A 15,359-nucleotide genomic window follows, 5' to 3' on the forward strand; every position below is an offset into this window, starting at 1 on the left:
CAGGGGGCTGGCGCGGTGGCCCTGGTGCTGAGCCCGCGCTTCTCCCGCCGCAGCGCTCTCCACCGGCATGCTGGGGCGGGAGGGGGGATGCGAAACCCTCCCCAAAGCAGCAGCGGGGAGCATTGGAAGGAAAAGCGCTCAACCTCTCACCCCAGCACGGTCCCCACCGCCCGAGGCCGCCTGGGGACACCAGGGTTGGGGACACACGGCACGGCCCCGGAGCTTCCAGGTGCACTGGGCACTGCTGCAGGGCCACAGGGGGAGGACGGGAATTTGGGGATGCTCCGCGAGCAGCGCATCCATGGCCCAAGCAGAGCAGCCTTGGCCCCGCGGGGCCGCTCATCCCCGGTCCTGTGCGAGGAGGAGCAGCCCCAGCACCCAAGGCAGCGTCCCACAGCTGAGGGGAACGTCGGGGGTGCGGGGAAAGAGGGGGAAGATTGTCACGAGGAAAAAATCATCTTCCTCTCTTCCTTGTGTGGACCGCATGCGGCAGCGGCTGAGGATGGATCAGGGGCAGGGAGCGCGGGGGCCGAACCCGCACAGAGGGGCAGAGGACAGAGGGACAGAGGTCCGGCTGCACGTCCGAGCACCCAGGCCCGCCCGTGGCTCCCGAGTTTGGGGGCAGCGCCACCGATCCCGGGGGGGAAATCGCACTTTCGGGCAATTCCGTGAGCCCCGTCGGCACCACGCGGCGTCAATAAATCCGTAACCAATTAAGCGTCAATTAACATGAGAGTGGGTCCCCAACCCGCACCTGCAGAGGTGGCGGTGCGTGCCCCCTCCAGAGCGCTCGCAAACTCATCACACACATCCCCATCCTCCAGGGCCATCCCCCCAGGAAACACTTCCCTGCTCCTCAGTCCCCACAGGGAAGTTTTATGAGGAAGAGCAGGCGGGAGGGAGGAAGGAGGACAGGACACCGCTACATTTATTAGTTTAGATTTTATTGGGGTGGGCGGGAAGAAAGGAGGGGGGTTGCCTTACAGTGGAAGGGGTTCCGGCATCGAAAGCCGCACGTACACCGCCCCTGTCCCCGCTGCGGGGCGAAGCTGCCGGGAAGCGCCGGCCCAGGCGGGGGAAGCGGGACCGTGGGGCTGCAGCCCCGGCCCGCCACAACGCACCGACCGACACAGGGGGCTCGAAACACCCGAAACGAAAACCAAACCAAAAAACACACTCCGAAAAGCCGTGCGCTCCCCCCTCCCCAGCCCGAAACCAGAGCTGCTTATCCCTGCAACCCTCCCCCCAAAAAATAAACCAAAACTTTTTTTTTTTATCCGCAGCTTTTTTTCTTTCCTTTTATTTTTATTTCCAAAAGTTTTGGGTTTTTTGGTCTGCAGGTCGCGGATCAGCTGGGCAGCCTTTCCCTCCCCCTTTGCTTCCCTTCTGGGCACCTCCCATGGCTGCTGCCTCCCCCCACACCCTCAGCCCCAGGACGGCACAGCCAAGCTTGTGCAGCGCCCTCGAGGATGGACGGAGGACACGAGACCAGGAAATATTCATTTTTGTAGGGAAGAAAATCGAAATTAAAAAAAAAAAAAATTTTTTAAAACGTTCTGCTCCATGTTAGACTCTAGATAAACGCCAACCCGACAGCATCAACTAAAAATATTCGTGGTCACTGGAACGGACCGAGTATTTACATCATCCCCGCCGCTGCCGGCGGCAAGAGGCTGCACAGGACCGGGAGCCGCGGCTTCCACACCCGCAGGGGCTGAGGGTGCCCGCACAAAGCCGGGGGGGCACTGGCAGGGCAGGAGCCAGCCTGCGCCTCTGCCCGGGGTGGGGGGCAGCAGGGGACACGCTAGGCTTTTTAATTTTCTTTTTTTTTCTTTTTTTTTTTAACTCCTCTTCAGTTGCCGTTTAAAAAAATAATAATTATAATAAACCTGGTGGAGTGGTGCAGGAAGCAAATAAATATCAGTCAGTAGAGATCAGGGGGGCGGCAGGACCTCCCCAGGGCATCGCCACTGCTAACGAAGAGGGAGGAGGAGGAGGAGGAAGAGCCAGAGTCCTGCCCAGGAGGCGGCGGGGAGTCCCCGGGTGGTGCTCAGTGGCAGCTCGGGGGGATGGTGACCGGTCCCTCACAAGACCTGGAAGCGCCAGGACGCCTGGTCCTTGTAGTCCAGGCAGTCGGGGGAGTTGAAGTTGAGCTTCCAGGAGGCGGCGGCGGCCGCGGCGGGCTCCTTGTAGTCCAGGCAGTCGGAGGAGTTGAAGGGCAGCCCCGTGCCGCCGTAGCCTTGGTGGTGGTGGTGGTGGTGGTGATGGTGGTGGTGGCCCGAGCTCTGGCTCAGCGGGTGGTGGTGGTGGTGGCCCGGCACCGAGGAGGGCCCCATGGGGCTGAGCTGGTGCGGGTGGTGGTGCGAGTGCATGGGCGCCAGGTAGGAGCTGCAATCCACGCCCCCGAAGTAGGACGAGGAGGGCGGCGCGGGGTAGCCCTGGCCGTAGCCGCCGCCCTGGCTGTAGGACACGGGGTAGGAGGCGGAGGCGGCCGAGGCGGCGGGGCCGGCCCGCTGCATGCAGGAGGCGGCGGCGGGCGGCAGCGGCTCGGGCACCGTCACCCCCGCGGGCGCCGCGCCGGGGGAGATGGAAGCCGGGCTCCAGATGGACGAGGCCGGGGTGCTGAGCGAGGCCGGGGCGCCCACCGGGGCCGAGGAGGCCGAGCTGGAGGAGGAAGACGAGGCGGAGCTGGAGGCCGCAGCCGGCGGCGTGAACTGCCCGCTGCTCTCCGAGCCCGAGCTCTCCCGAGCGGGCGAGGATTTCTTCTTGGCCGGGCGGCTCTTGGCCCCGCCGCCGCTCTGCTGCTGCTGCCGGCACTTGGCGCGGCGGTTCTTGAACCAGACCTGCGGGGACGGAACGAGGAGCAGGGCAGCAGGGAGAGCCAGGGGTGGGCAGGGGCCCAGACAGCCCCAGGAGGGCTCCTGAGCCTGCGAGCACCCAGCCACCCTCAGCCTGGCACCACTCTCCCAGCACCCACTAGCACCGCGCACCTCTCACACCCCCAAATACAAGCCCACCCCATGGCCTGCCGAAAGCAAGGATGGCCAGGGCCAAAGGCTGTGGTGTCCCAGCTCGTGCACACGCCTGGCACAGTGACAGAACAGGGATTCGGGGCACAGATCCCGCGTTGGGTGCTGCCTGCACATCCCACCGCCCTGGGTATCCCCTGAGCAGTGCCCAAAGGGAATTATTACCTCTGGGAAGCACCCAGGGGATAGGGCTGCTATGCCCTGGAGCAGGCGGAGTGCGACAGAAAAATACTAATAAAAATAAAATTAACACAAGAGAATCAGAAATAAAGATAAACGCTCCCTCTTTGGCTGAATGTCCCCATGGTGGGACAGACAAGCAGATAGGAGCCCACACGCATCCCTGTCCCACGGAAAGAGGGATGAGTGTGGATGGAGCAGCCAGTCTGAGCAGCGCCAGCTGAGCTGGGGCGCTCCTGCATCCCCCGTCCCGCCGGATTCCCGCCCGCAGGTCCGGTACCTGGACTCGGGATTCGGGCAGGTTGATCTTCAGGGCGACCTCCTCCCGCATGAAGATGTCAGGGTAGCGGGTCTTGGCAAAGAGCGCCTCCAGCACGTCCAGCTGCGAGCGGGTGAAGGTGGTGCGCTCCCGCCGCTGCTTCCGCGGGGTGGCTGCGGGGCGAGCAGCACCGCGCCGGTCATGCCGGGCCCCCACGCACCTCCCGCACCCCCGGCACGGGGGGAGCCCCGGTGTCCCCGGGGCAGGGCCTGGGGCGCGCCCCGAGGAGCGGCAGCGTCCCCGCACACCCCCGGCGGCCGGAGCCCGTCCCGCTGCGGGCAGGGAGAGGGGCACGGGGCTGGGGAAGGGCCAGGCCCGGCTCCAGAGGGAGCCACGGGGAGATTTCGTTGTGTCGAAATTAACGAATTATTTTGCTGTTGTTTGTTCAATTGGAAAGTTCGCCATCCTTAAAAATCCCCGGCAAAACGAAGGCACCCCGGGAACAGGGGGGAAATTCAGCTAGACCCCAACGTCCCCAGGCAGGGGTGCAGGCAAACAACCAGCCCAGAGCCCACCCTAAACCGTACGACCCCGCCAGCTCCTCCAGACCCGCGGGGATGGAAGTTCTCCCCCTCCGGGGGCTGGAGGATGGGGGACGGGGCGGCACTCACCCGGATACCCCACGGAGGGATGCAGCAGGTCCATGGCCGGGCCCGTCAGCCCCAGCCCGTTCATGCCGTAAGGAGGCTGTTTGAGGTAAGACATCATGCTAGAAGCCGGGCAGTTTTCCTCCAAAGTCCGGCAGGAAAAAAAAAATCAAACTCAAAACGAATGTATCGGGTGGGGAAGGGGGAAACGAAAGGAAAAAAAAAAAAAAAAAGCCTGACAAAAAGAGCCCCCGAAAAAATCCCCAAACAAGAGGGAAAAAAAAAATTGAAGCCAACGACAATTAAAAAACGGAGCACAAAGTCGGTGTGAAAGGAGTTTTTTTCGTTCCGTCCCGCCGTCACCGCCACGAGGTCCTCGAGAGATCGCAGGTGAAGTGAGAGAAAAATAAAAACGGAGGGGAAAAAAAAAAAATCAAAATAACAACGAGGATCGAGAAACAGACGAATTTTTTCCCCGCGCAGAGGCGAGGCCGGAGCGCCTGGGGAGAGAGCGGAGAGAAGCGGGTGAGGCTTCGGCCGCCCGAGCGCTGCCGGGGGCGGCCGGCGCGGGGGCTCCGATCGCTAATTTTATTATTATTTTATTTTCAACGAAGGCGAGTCGCGCGCAAGTGCCGAGCGGCAACAGTGCCCGGCGATCGGGAGAGATAAAGCAATTATTTAAAAAGATAATTGGATTAGGAATCAAAAGGAGGTATCAGAGGAGGGAAGTATAATTAATTTAAAAGCGAGCAGACGGGGACGTTTTAATTAGAAATGGATAAGAGTTAAAAAGGGGAAAAGGAAAAAAAAAAAAAAAAAAAAAAGAAAAGAGCGCGGCGGCAGCCGAGCGGGCGGCAGCGCGGGCAGCCGGGACGGGCCCGCCCGGGGGGCTCCGGCGGGGGGGACGCGACACCGGAGACCCGGCGGCGCCCAGGCTCGGGGCAAAGCGCCGCGGACAAACGCGGAGGGGAGCACGGAGCGGAGAGACCCCCGGGGCAGCCCCCGCCGCCGAGGCTGAGACAAGTCCCCCCCGGCCGGGGGAACGGGGCACCGGCCCGCGGGGCGGGGGATGCCGGGCGGGGCCGGCGGTGCCCCCGCAGGCCGGGGCCGGGCGCAGGTCGGGCGGCAGCGCCGGGACCCGGCGTTGCATAACTTTGTAGGGGACGCGGCGGAGCGGGCCCGTCCCGGGAGGAGAGAACGGGGAAGAGCGGGGTGGGGGGAATAAAAGTGAAAAAGAGAAAAGAGGGAAGAAGAAAATCCCGAGGCAGCCCCGGCCCGGCCGCGCTCACCACCCCTGCCCACGGCGCCGCGGGCCCGCTACGCTCCGTCCCGGCGCCGCCGCCCGCCCCGTCGGTGAGCGCGGTGCCCGCCGCCCCCGCCCGCCTCACCTGCGCGGCCACCTGCGGAGCACTGAGCGCCCGCCCGGCGGGGCTGCGCGGGGCAGCGCGGGGCGGAGCGGGCGGGGGGCGCGGAGGGGGCGCGGCGGGGGGAGGGAGCGAGGGGGGCAGGCAGGTGAGAGGCGGGCTGGGGAGGGGGGCCGGGGGGGCGCTGCCCGGAGCCGAGCCGCGCACCCCCGACTTGTCGGGGCGCCCCGCGTTACCTTGCCCGGCGGCCCGCGCTGTCGGGGCGATGGAGCCGCGGCCCTGATGAGGATTGATCACCTACCCCCGGCCCTACCCTTGTATGTGCGCGCAAAGCAACTGCGTAACCAGCCCGGCGCCAATCCCCGGCCGCTCCCCGCCTGACTGACAGCCGCCCGGGCAATGGCAGCGCGGGGCGACGGCTCCTCCGCACCGCCCCGCGCCGCTCCGCGCTGCCCCGCGCACCGACCCCGGCACCGCGGAGAGCCGGGCGGCCGAGCCGGGGGCGTGGGGGACGCGCAGGGCCCGCGCAGCCTCCGCGGAGAGGGCGGCGGGCGGGAGTTGTTGGAGAAGTGCGGGAAAGGGGGAATGGGAGGGGGGGTGCGCTCCGCGCCCGCGCAGCTCTGCCCCCTCCCTCGGGATGCCCCCACGCCGCTCCGCGCCGCCCTCCGCGTCCCTGGCGCCCGGGGAGACCGCAGGAAAAAGTTTCGGCCGCCGCCTTCGCCGGCACGGAGGGCGCTCCCGGGGAGGGGAGGCGGTGTCGCGGCCCCCCCATCGCGGTGCCCGCAGGCTCTCCCAAACTTTGTGCTTTAAATTCCAATAAAACTACAGCGACCGCACCTTTCCCCGGGTCTCCCCGGGATTTAGGGGCTGCTCGGCGCCTCGGGGGGCGAGCGGGCGGGGAGGGGGCTCGGTGACACCGGGCCCTCCGCGCCGCTCCGCGGGGCCCCGCGCCTCGCTCCGGGCACAGGGGTCGGGGCGCGGCGGCCGCGCAGGCGGCGGAGCGGCCCCGGACCTCTGGAGAGGCTCCGGTGCGCGGCTTTTGTTGGTCTCCCCAAATCAACTCCCTCTAATTGCAGTGGAGCTGAAAGCGAGCTAATGTTCAAAGGCGCTGCCCGCCGGCCCCGATCGGAGCGCGGTTTCCCGGGGGGAGGACTTTCCCCCCCCATTTTATTTTGTTGTTGTCGGAGTTTTTTCCCCCATTCTTTTCAAATCTTTTTCCTCTGCGAGGAGGGAACCGTCTAAGCCGGGCGGGAGGGAGCCGATGAGTGGAGCGAAGGAGCTTTAGCGAGCTCCTCCGCTCTCCCGCAGAAGTCAGCGACACGGGCACTTCTCCCCGTAAGAAAGTCGCCGCGGCCCATTCACAAGAAAAGCAAAAGCAGGAGGGAGGAGGAAGAGTTTGCGGGGGCAGTTCTCCCCCCTTCCAGCCCCTCTCCACCGTTTTGCCCCGCTCCTGTCGGGGCAGTTCCTGGCTCGGGCTGCGCTCCCCCCGCCCCCGTCGCCTTCCCATCACTTCTCCCTGCCGGGGCAGCCCCGGTCCTGGCGGGCAGCCGCCCCCCCGAGGCTTTTCCCCCCTCCCCACACACTCCAGGGGGTGTCCATGCCCCCCCAAGCCTCCCGCAGCTCCCGCGGTTACCCAATCCTCCGCTGCGGACGCCTCCCCGCAGGCTCGGCCGGGGCTGCGGGCAGGGCGCGGGGCTCGCCGCCCCGCGAGGGGCCGGTCCCGGCGGCTCCGGTGCCCCGTTCCCTCCGATCCCCGTTCCCTCCGATCCCCGTTCCCTCCGATCCCCGTTCCCGCGGCCGGACGGAGCCGGCGCCCTCCCGCTGCGCCCAGGTAAGGTCGGCGGCAGGGCGGGGGTGCGGGCGGGCAGGGGCCGGGCTGCGCGACCCCGGCCGAGGGCAGGGGCAGTTCGCTCTGGCGGCGGGCGGGGGCCTCTGCGGGCGCTTTGCCGGGCTGGGGGCGAAAAACCGGGGACACGCACGCACTTATTTTCCCCTCAGCCCAGCGGGTGAGTTACTTTTGTCGCTTTAAAAGCTAGGCAAACACCGGCCCCCCCGGGAGGAGAGGATGCCCGCCGCGCTCCCCTCGCCTCAGGGGCAGCCCCACGCTCCGGGGCTCGGCAGTTCCCGGTGCCCGGCCGGGCAGGCGGCGCCGCGGGCTTTGCTGCCTCTCCCCTCCCGAGCCTCCGCCGCGCTCCGCAGCCGCGGAGCCCCCGGAGCGCGTTTCCTGCCGTCCCCAGCCCCTGTATTTTCACGGGGGGGCAGAACAGCACGGCGGAGCCCGCTGCCCCAGCCCCCTCCCCGGCGCCGGAGTGTTCTGCGCATCTTCCCAAACTTCTCTCGGGGCCAAATCCACCTGCGGGCCCTAGGGCAGCCCCCTGTCTCCCAGGCCGGTACATCCCGCCGCACCGGCGGCCGCTCGCACAAAACCGGGCGCTTCCCTCCTCCACGGGGACTTTTTTGGCGAGGGCGGCGGGCGCAGCGCGGGCCCTGGGCGCACCTGGAGCCGCCGGCGCTGCCGCGGTCCCCGGCGGGGTTCGGGCCCGTTCCGTCCGCTCCGCTTCCCGCAGCCGGGCTTTGGCCGCGCACCCCCCGCGCCGCCGGCGGGCGGCATCGGCCCCGCAGGGAGAAGTTCGACCTCCCCCTCCCCGAGTTGCATTTTATTAAAATCAAACGGAAAACTTCTCCCTCCGGTGGGTTTCGTTGCGTTGGCGAAGCGGCGGCGGCCGGGGCGGCCCGGGCCGCTTCCCCCCCCCCCGGGATCGGTCCCTTCCCGCCCCCCGAGCCCCCCGAAGGCGGGAGGGGTGGAGGGAGTCCCCCAGGTAAAGAGGAAAGCCGCAGTTACGGTAAGAAAGATTCGGGTTTTATTGAAAATTTTATATATGACTTGGTGTTGTAATAAATAAAAGAGACGAGCTCCACGAAGGGACGATGCGAGCGCGGGACACGCTTGGGGGCACACGGACGGGGCGGGGTGCGGCGGGGAACGCGGCCGGGCGCAATAAATAACGCGGGGCGGGCGGTGCGGGCCGGTGCGGCCCGGTCCGCGGGGGATGGCGGCTGGGAAGGGTCGCGCTGTCCCGGTCTGTGCCCCGGGCCGCCCCGCTCCGCTCGCAGCCGCTCCCAGGGGTTTGTGCCAGCTCTGGGGAGAAGCCCCCCGAGTAAACCAGAGCAGCTCGGCTCTACTCCCGGGGAAACGCAAAACTGATGTAATAAACCACTGGTAAATACAGCACATTTTTAATAATAACTGGGGTGGATCTGACCTAACTATAAAATGTAGGTAGCTTATTAAGTATTACATATGGCAGGACTAGATGAAACCATTCCCAATGATTTTTTTTTCCTATATCACCCTCTCTAATCCTATTACGACAAAAACATTTTTATTTCAAAACTCAGCCCTCCTCCAGCTACAGAAACCAGGACAAACTATTTCTTCTCCTCCTTCCGCCCATCTCCGGCATCGCCCGCACGCCAGGGGTCTCGGCGATTCCATTTCCAATGCTTTCGGCAGGAGAGCTGAGCCCACACGGAAATCATGGGACAACGCGAGTTCGCTTGAATGGAAAACAAAAAACAACGGAGTGGGGCCCGGCGCAGCCTAGATCTGGCCTAAGAAAATGGAAAAAAAGTTTAATTTTTTTTTCAAAACATCTTTTTTTTTTTTTTTTTTTTTTTTTTCCCCAGTCTCATGTCGGCATTTTAAGAACGTAAGAAAGCCGCGCTGCGATTTCGCTGCCGCCGCGGGAAGGCCGCTCACTGGAGAACGCACTTCTCTTCCTTCTTGGCCATCTTGCCTTTGTTTTGCTCGAGGGTCCTCTCCAAATGCTCGTCCTCTTCCTCGGCCCTGCGGAGAGAGGCGCGGTGAGGGGATGCGCGCCGAGCTCCCCCGCGGCCACCGCGCCCGCGGACTTGGACCAAACTTTCCGCGGGGACCCTCCCCCCTGTGCCCGACTCACTGCTTCTCCTGCGCGTCCAGGTCCCTGACCAGCGCGTCCCGTTTGTTAACGAGAATAACGAGTTCGTCCAGCAAGAGCTGCTCTCGCCTCTTCTGCGCCTCGGTCTTCTGCCAGTCTGCGGGAGAAGCACAACGAGAGCGGCCGTGAGGGGCGGCCGCAGCGCCGGCACCGCCAACCCGGCCCGAGCCCGGCCCGGTACGGCCCAAGGCAGCCTGGCACAGCCCGGGCCCGGCCGGTACTGGGCCCAACCCAGCCTGGCACAGCCCGGCCTGGCCTCAGCCTCTCTCCCCAGCGAGGCTCCCGCATGGACAAGCGCGGCCCGGCGGCGTTTCGCCCACCTTGGCTCGGGGGAGCTCAGCAGCGATTTTGGGGTCGTTTGGGTGGGGGTTTCTTTCTTTTTCCTTTTTTTTTTTTTTTTCTTTTCTTTTCAGTGTCAAATTAGTTTTGTTTTCCCCAGGCCTGTGCCTGCCGGGTTTGCCCTCCCGGAGGAATGCCCGCTTCCCTCTTCCCGGCTCCTCTCTGCGCTCTCCGCGGCCGCGGGAATCTCCCACAGCGCACCAGATGCTGCGCGCTAACTTTAAAGGCAGGTAGCGCTTCATTAGCATTTCCCACTTTGAAGTAAAAAATACACTTGCTACAGAATATCGCGGGGCCCCTCCAGCCCCGGCGCTGGCAGCCTCGCCAGGGAACAGCCTCGCTATTCCCGAAGGGATTCCCGCGGCCCGGCCCGGCGCAGCCCCCCGGGGCCGCCCGCAGCCCCGGGCTCTCCAGCCAGACCGAGAGGGCTTGTCGCTGTCAGTCAAGCCCCAGCCTTCCCCGCCTCCCTCATTAAGAAGGTAAACAATGAAAAGCAGGAGCAGTAGATTATGAGGGAGATAGCAGGACAATCGAGGAGCGGGAGGGAAAGAGGACACCAGCTCCAAAAAAAAAAACAAACCAACACCAAAACCAAAAACCAACCCCCGGGAGAAGGCATCGCCACCAGGCCGGCGGTGTCCTCGTCCTCCCCGGCCGCGCTTCCCGAGGGTGAAGGGGAGAGAGGGTGCAGTCCTTTTGGCTTTCTCCCCCACCCACCCGCGCTCCCCATTGCCCTGGGCGATCATGTTAAAACTCACATGGCTGGTGCTTATTCAGATAAGCCGAACAATGCTCCCCACCGGTTACCATGTGAATCTTCACAAACCCCGCAAGAATGCGGTGGTTCAAATCCCCCTGACCCCCCTCCAAAGCCAAATTTATTCAAGACAGCAAACTGCTCAGAAGCTTTATGAAAGCAAGTGGTGCTAGAGGGAATTCAGCCTTGTATTTACAAATTAAAAATTAGATGCATCATCATGCAACGAAGGTTGGGAGAGCGGCAGAAAGGCAGGAATGTGCAGCCGCTTTTATCGCGCCCTCCTCGCCGCCTGCCCGGGCCCACGGGCCCACGGGCGAGCCGCGGGAGAAGCAGCACGCAGGAAAAGCCACGGCACACGCGGGAGCAGCAGCAGCAGCGTCCCGCAGGAGCCGCGGCACCAGAGCCCTTCCCAGAGCACCGGCCTGGCAGGGCACTGCCCAAACTTCCCAGGAGTTTTTGTTTTTCTCATTTGTCTCCTTCTTTTCTGCTTCTTTTCCTCTCCCGCTTATTTATTATTTTTGTTAAATGTGTCCTTTCTCCTCCACCGTTGCCAAGGAAATAATTTTTCAGGTGTACACAGATTAGAAGTGGAGCTAGCAGCCAAAATCACTGGTAATCCAAGCCTTTTTTTTTTTTTCCTGCCACAGAGCTGTTTTAATTTGGGTAGCAGCCTTTTAGGTGCTGCTGCTTGGAGCAGTCTCTCCATTTTCACTGCTGCTTGTCCTTCTGCTCCGTTGGGGCAAGGCTCCTTCACTTCAGCTCATTTCAGACACACTGCCCTGCCACTCTGCGAGCCAGAGCCTCCCCAAACCGCAGCGTTTTGCCCCACAAATAAAGCCCCTCACACGCAGTGGGATCTCAGCATGACAACACCGCCCTGGAAAGCGAGCCAGACAGAAAAGGAGAGAGAGAGAGAGAGAGACAGCAGAGGATTTCGGGGGAGTTTGCTTCCCCCCAGACGTGGTCCCCAACTTTCAGGTTAACTTTCCCCTGGCTTCAGCTGGGAATTGTGCTGGGACTCAGGCACATCCCCGGCACATCTGGGCACACCAAGCTCTGCGTGAACGAGGATTTGAAATCCATCGTCTCTACCTGGACTTTATACAAATTTTTGCAATTTTCATGGCTTTCACTTCTTATTTTTAAAGCTTGTTTGTTTGTTCATCCCCTGTTCTCCAGCTGCAGCAGCAACTTTAGTTTTTGAAAGAGCAGACAAGTCAGAATATTTCAGTCTATGTTTTACTCAGTCCCTTACTGGTTTTCTCTCTTAAGTCCCTTCCTAAGTGCTACAGGTTTTGTTGCTTCCTCTTACAGCCCTGTGAAGTAAATAATGTCCTGTTAGGATTTCATGGAACGAAACTGTGTGTTTGTTTTGGGTTTTGTTGGTTCGTTCTTTCTGCATTTGCTTATTATTAATGTTTGAAATACACCATGGGAAAACCTGCTGGCAGAAATATTCCCTTGCAATTTTACTTCCATTCCTAGGAAAGGAGTCTGTCCTTCCTCCCCCCCAAATAAATAAGGAGTCAAGCAGCAATTAGTTAAAAGGGTAACTGACTCTTAACTATTTAAATAACATTTTATAGGTGACTACCTTGCAATTTTGTTTTATCCAACAAAACACCGCTGAGCAGCAGTTTTGGGAAGCATCCCTATGTTTAAAAAAGCAACTGTGTTCAAGTTTGATTCCTACCTGTTGTGCCTTTTAAGCCAGGATTACTTATAACACCTGTCACATATAGTTACCCAGGCTGACTGCAGCTCTGGGAAGCTACAATATGGGCTGTGATTAATTTGAAGATTTCAGAATAATACTGTTATAAAAGCTACACTCTGGACAAAAATAGGATTAAGCTCTGAGGCTGTATATGAGCTAAAAGTGTTGAAAGCTAAAGCCCCCGTGCCACCACTCACGACAGGCACTTTAAAATGACAGAGTTTGCTAAATTCACATTGAAGTAGAAATGTTTTCAATTATTCATCTTCATTGACTTCATATTGTCTTTTTTCCCCCCCATTGCTTAAACTGATAATTACTTTGAGCAAACAGACGTCCAGAAATGCTTTAACAGAAATGGTCGAAAGTTCTCGTAGCAAAACCTTCAACCTTGCCACTATAATAAATAAGCCTGGCACTTTGATGAAAATTAACACTAGTTTTGTAAAGAGCACATTGGGGGATTGCAGTCAGGTCTTATCTTTAGTTCCAGTCAACTAGCAATCCTGAAAGAGTTTGCATCATCATCAGAGCAGGCCATTTGATAGGATTCTGCTGCTGAACCTAATCAATCTATGGAATACTGTGGCTGCGCGGTGTAACAAAGCTAAAATAGATTTACAAATGGGGTTTTAGAGGATAAGCTCCTCCACAGGATTACATATTGATTTTAAATATAAAAAGCTTATCATATAAACCATAACTACAAAAATAGTGAACCTATGCATAAATCCTTTTAGAAGAGCACCCACTTCAAACTATAAGCCAAGAATAAATCAAGATGTACAAAATCCGAAAGAAGATCCATTTCTTGGGCAGAAAATGAACACACCACCCCAAGGTGTGCAAAAATAAACTTATCTTTTCTAAGGAGGCATTAAAAGTCGACTGAAAAAAAAAATAAAAGAAAGAAGTGAGAGGAGAAGTAGCTGCAAGTGAGGCACCCCGGCTGCAGTAAGAGCCAGGCTCTGAAACGCAGCACCTTGTGCACAGCCAGGCAGGACCGGGGCGGTGCAGAGGTGAACACGGAGCCCGTTTACCTGCATTTTCCCTGGCCTGTTAGTGAGGGCTTTCCGGCCTTTCTCGGTCGGAACAGTCCGCCAGGAACACTTCCTAGCTGCAAGCAGGCAGCGCGTTAACTCTCCCTTCCTTATCTCTCCGGCTCCGTGGGGGAAGACGAGGGGGGGAGCGTGCCTTTTTTATTTTTTTTACCACACCGGGTCATTCATGTGCTCCTCGTGAAGTGCCGTAACCCTCCAAGAGGCCATCCAGCCCCCGGTGCCCGCGGAGGAGCGGCCGGGAAGGAGCCGCTGTGTGCACATCACTGAGCATCCCGGCGGGGCAGCACCTCCGGCCGCCCGCACGCCGCCCGGGCGGCCGCGGCAGCAGCGCCTTTATCTGCCATCAGCAGGCTCCCACCTTCTGCAAAGCCCTTTTCTCTCCCCTTTTTCTCCAAAGCTCTTTTCTCTCTCCCCCCACCCCTTTTTTTTTTCTTTTTTATTTTTTTTCCCTGTCATCAACCAGCGAAGTAAATCGCTTGACAGATTTTTAAACAGCATAGTCACGCGTGGAAGAGTTAGAGCAATTTACCAAAACAGTAATTACCACCTTTCAAAGACTTTTTTTTTTTCTTTTTTAAAGTTCCAGTTTGGGGTGGTGTGTTCTGCTTTTCTTTTAGATAAACAAACCGCTCCCATCCTGTTACATATATATATCTCTGTGTGTGTTTATATATATATACATATATGTATTTTTTTTCCTGCCCATATACCTCGGGTTTGGAACTGGTGCTGGTAAAAGTGAGATCTGTCTTTTCAACTCTTTCAGGGAGCCCAAGCACTCATTAGCAATCGGCTAAATGGCCTCGGAGCCGACAGCGCTGGGCTGCCCGGGCAGCCCCTGCTCCTTCTGAGAAATCCCTCTGGAAATGGGGCGGTTTTAGCAGTGCTGCCCAAAAAGTGCACCTTTACATCTTCTGAACACAGCACACACCGATGTGCCCATCAAGAGGTCACAAATGCTTATTTTGAGTTTTCACAGGTGTTTCCCTGGAAGAGTTTCTCCTTTAATATGTTTGTTGGGTGAAGGCAGATAACTGCTAAAAGTTCTAGGAGACCAACAACCTTATTGAGAGCTAAAATGCTAAATGAGGACTTTGTTGCATAAATTAAAAAAATCCCCCAAATAACCAAAATTCTCCAGCACTTATGTTTGCTTCCTAATCCTTGGTTTACCAGATCACCAGTAACATATTAAAAAAAAAAAAAAAGAAAGGAAAAAAAAAAAAGAGAGAGGAAAAAAGATTATTTTCTGGAGTTTGGGCATTCCTCTCTGAACTTACAAAAAGAAATTAAAAAACACATTTTTGTTCCAGACCATGTGTAAATGGCACAAGCTGCTAGACATTCAAAGGCTGCTGTTAGGACATTCCAAGGCAGTATATAGATACATTTATATCTGAGGCAATTAAATGTCAAAAGTTTAGATTTAAATCCAGGTTCTCCTAGCTCCTCTCTAGTTCTAGATTATTTTATATTTTAAATATTTCATCAGTAGGATTCCAAATTAATCTGGCTTGTCTCTGCAGAAAGCAATGTATATATCTATGACCCAAGAATATCCAAGAATATAGCAAAGATAGTCTTATGCAAAAAAATATAACTACAGATGGAGAGATATGAAAAAGCTACCTGAAACCTGCTGCTTTTTTCCAACAAACTTATGCTCCCAGTGAAGTCTCCAAACTAATTAGAATTGATTTATTATGGATCAGGTACCTTATCAGGTGAAGAAAGAAATTACCATGGACAGTCAAAGGGTTGAGAGGTCAATACAGAATAGCAAAATCAATTTGCATTGATTAGACAAAAGGTCCATTTTACAGAGCCCAAAGGATTAACTTTAAAGCAAACATGTTTGAACTGTAAGGCAGCATTTGTGACTGAGAGGTGTAAGTGGTGCAGCATTAGAAAACACTTAAGATATTTGAATAAGAAAATAATGCAAGCAGTGGTTTAAGCTATCTGGATGTTTATTTTTTATTATGAATCATCCCAAGGATTATGGTACAATTCACTGGAAAGCCCT

At 58.2% G+C, this 15,359-nt stretch overlaps 2 protein-coding genes across 8 annotated transcripts in view; both read right to left on the minus strand.

The window, feature by feature from the left end:
- Positions 1 to 927: 927 nt before the first annotated feature.
- Positions 928 to 5,784, minus strand: OTX1 (orthodenticle homeobox 1). 2 transcript variants are annotated; one of them, XM_063391606.1, is made up of 4 exons: positions 5,716 to 5,784; positions 4,140 to 4,615; positions 3,490 to 3,641; positions 930 to 2,843 (listed from the first exon to the last, which is right to left on the minus strand). In XM_063391606.1, the coding sequence occupies exons 2-4, from the start codon at positions 4,234 to 4,236 to the stop codon at positions 2,085 to 2,087; spliced, it is 1,008 nt and encodes a 335-aa protein (XP_063247676.1). In that variant the 5' UTR covers positions 4,237 to 4,615; positions 5,716 to 5,784; the 3' UTR covers positions 930 to 2,084. The 2 variants fall into 2 exon arrangements, with proteins under 2 accessions (XP_063247677.1, XP_063247676.1); XM_063391607.1 differs by lacking the exon at positions 5,716 to 5,784 and having other exon boundaries at positions 928 to 2,843; positions 3,490 to 3,665; positions 4,134 to 5,433.
- Positions 5,785 to 8,317: 2,533 nt separating this feature from the next.
- EHBP1 (EH domain binding protein 1) overlaps positions 8,318 to 15,359 on the minus strand; it is a 204,652-nt gene continuing 197,610 nt past the window's right edge. For all 6 annotated transcript variants that reach the window (XM_063391613.1, XM_063391615.1, XM_063391611.1 and 3 more), the window contains 2 exons: positions 9,439 to 9,553; positions 8,318 to 9,326 (listed from right to left, as the gene is read on the minus strand). In XM_063391613.1, the coding sequence (XP_063247683.1) occupies positions 9,236 to 9,326; positions 9,439 to 9,553 (206 nt within the window). In that variant the 3' untranslated portion in view covers positions 8,318 to 9,235. The remainder of the gene's footprint in view (positions 9,327 to 9,438; positions 9,554 to 15,359) is intronic.

The sequence above is a fragment of the Prinia subflava genome, chromosome 2, assembly GCF_021018805.1.
Source record: "Prinia subflava isolate CZ2003 ecotype Zambia chromosome 2, Cam_Psub_1.2, whole genome shotgun sequence".
Taxonomy (NCBI): domain Eukaryota; kingdom Metazoa; phylum Chordata; class Aves; order Passeriformes; family Cisticolidae; genus Prinia; species Prinia subflava.

What these genes read in the sequence shown, in the direction of transcription:
- OTX1 (XM_063391607.1), bottom strand. Translation starts at nt 4,236, where the DNA reads ATGATGTCTTACCTCAAACAGCCTCCTTACGGCATGAACGGGCTGGGG. An exon ending in CGTGGGGTATCCGGGTGAGT is followed by an intron (nt 3,666 to 4,133) that starts GCCGCCCCGTCC and finishes CCCGGCATGACC; the next exon opens with GGCGCGGTGCTGCTCGCCCC. An exon ending in TGCCCGAATCCCGAGTCCAG is followed by an intron (nt 2,844 to 3,489) that starts GTACCGGACCTG and finishes CCGTCCCCGCAG; the next exon opens with GTCTGGTTCAAGAACCGCCG.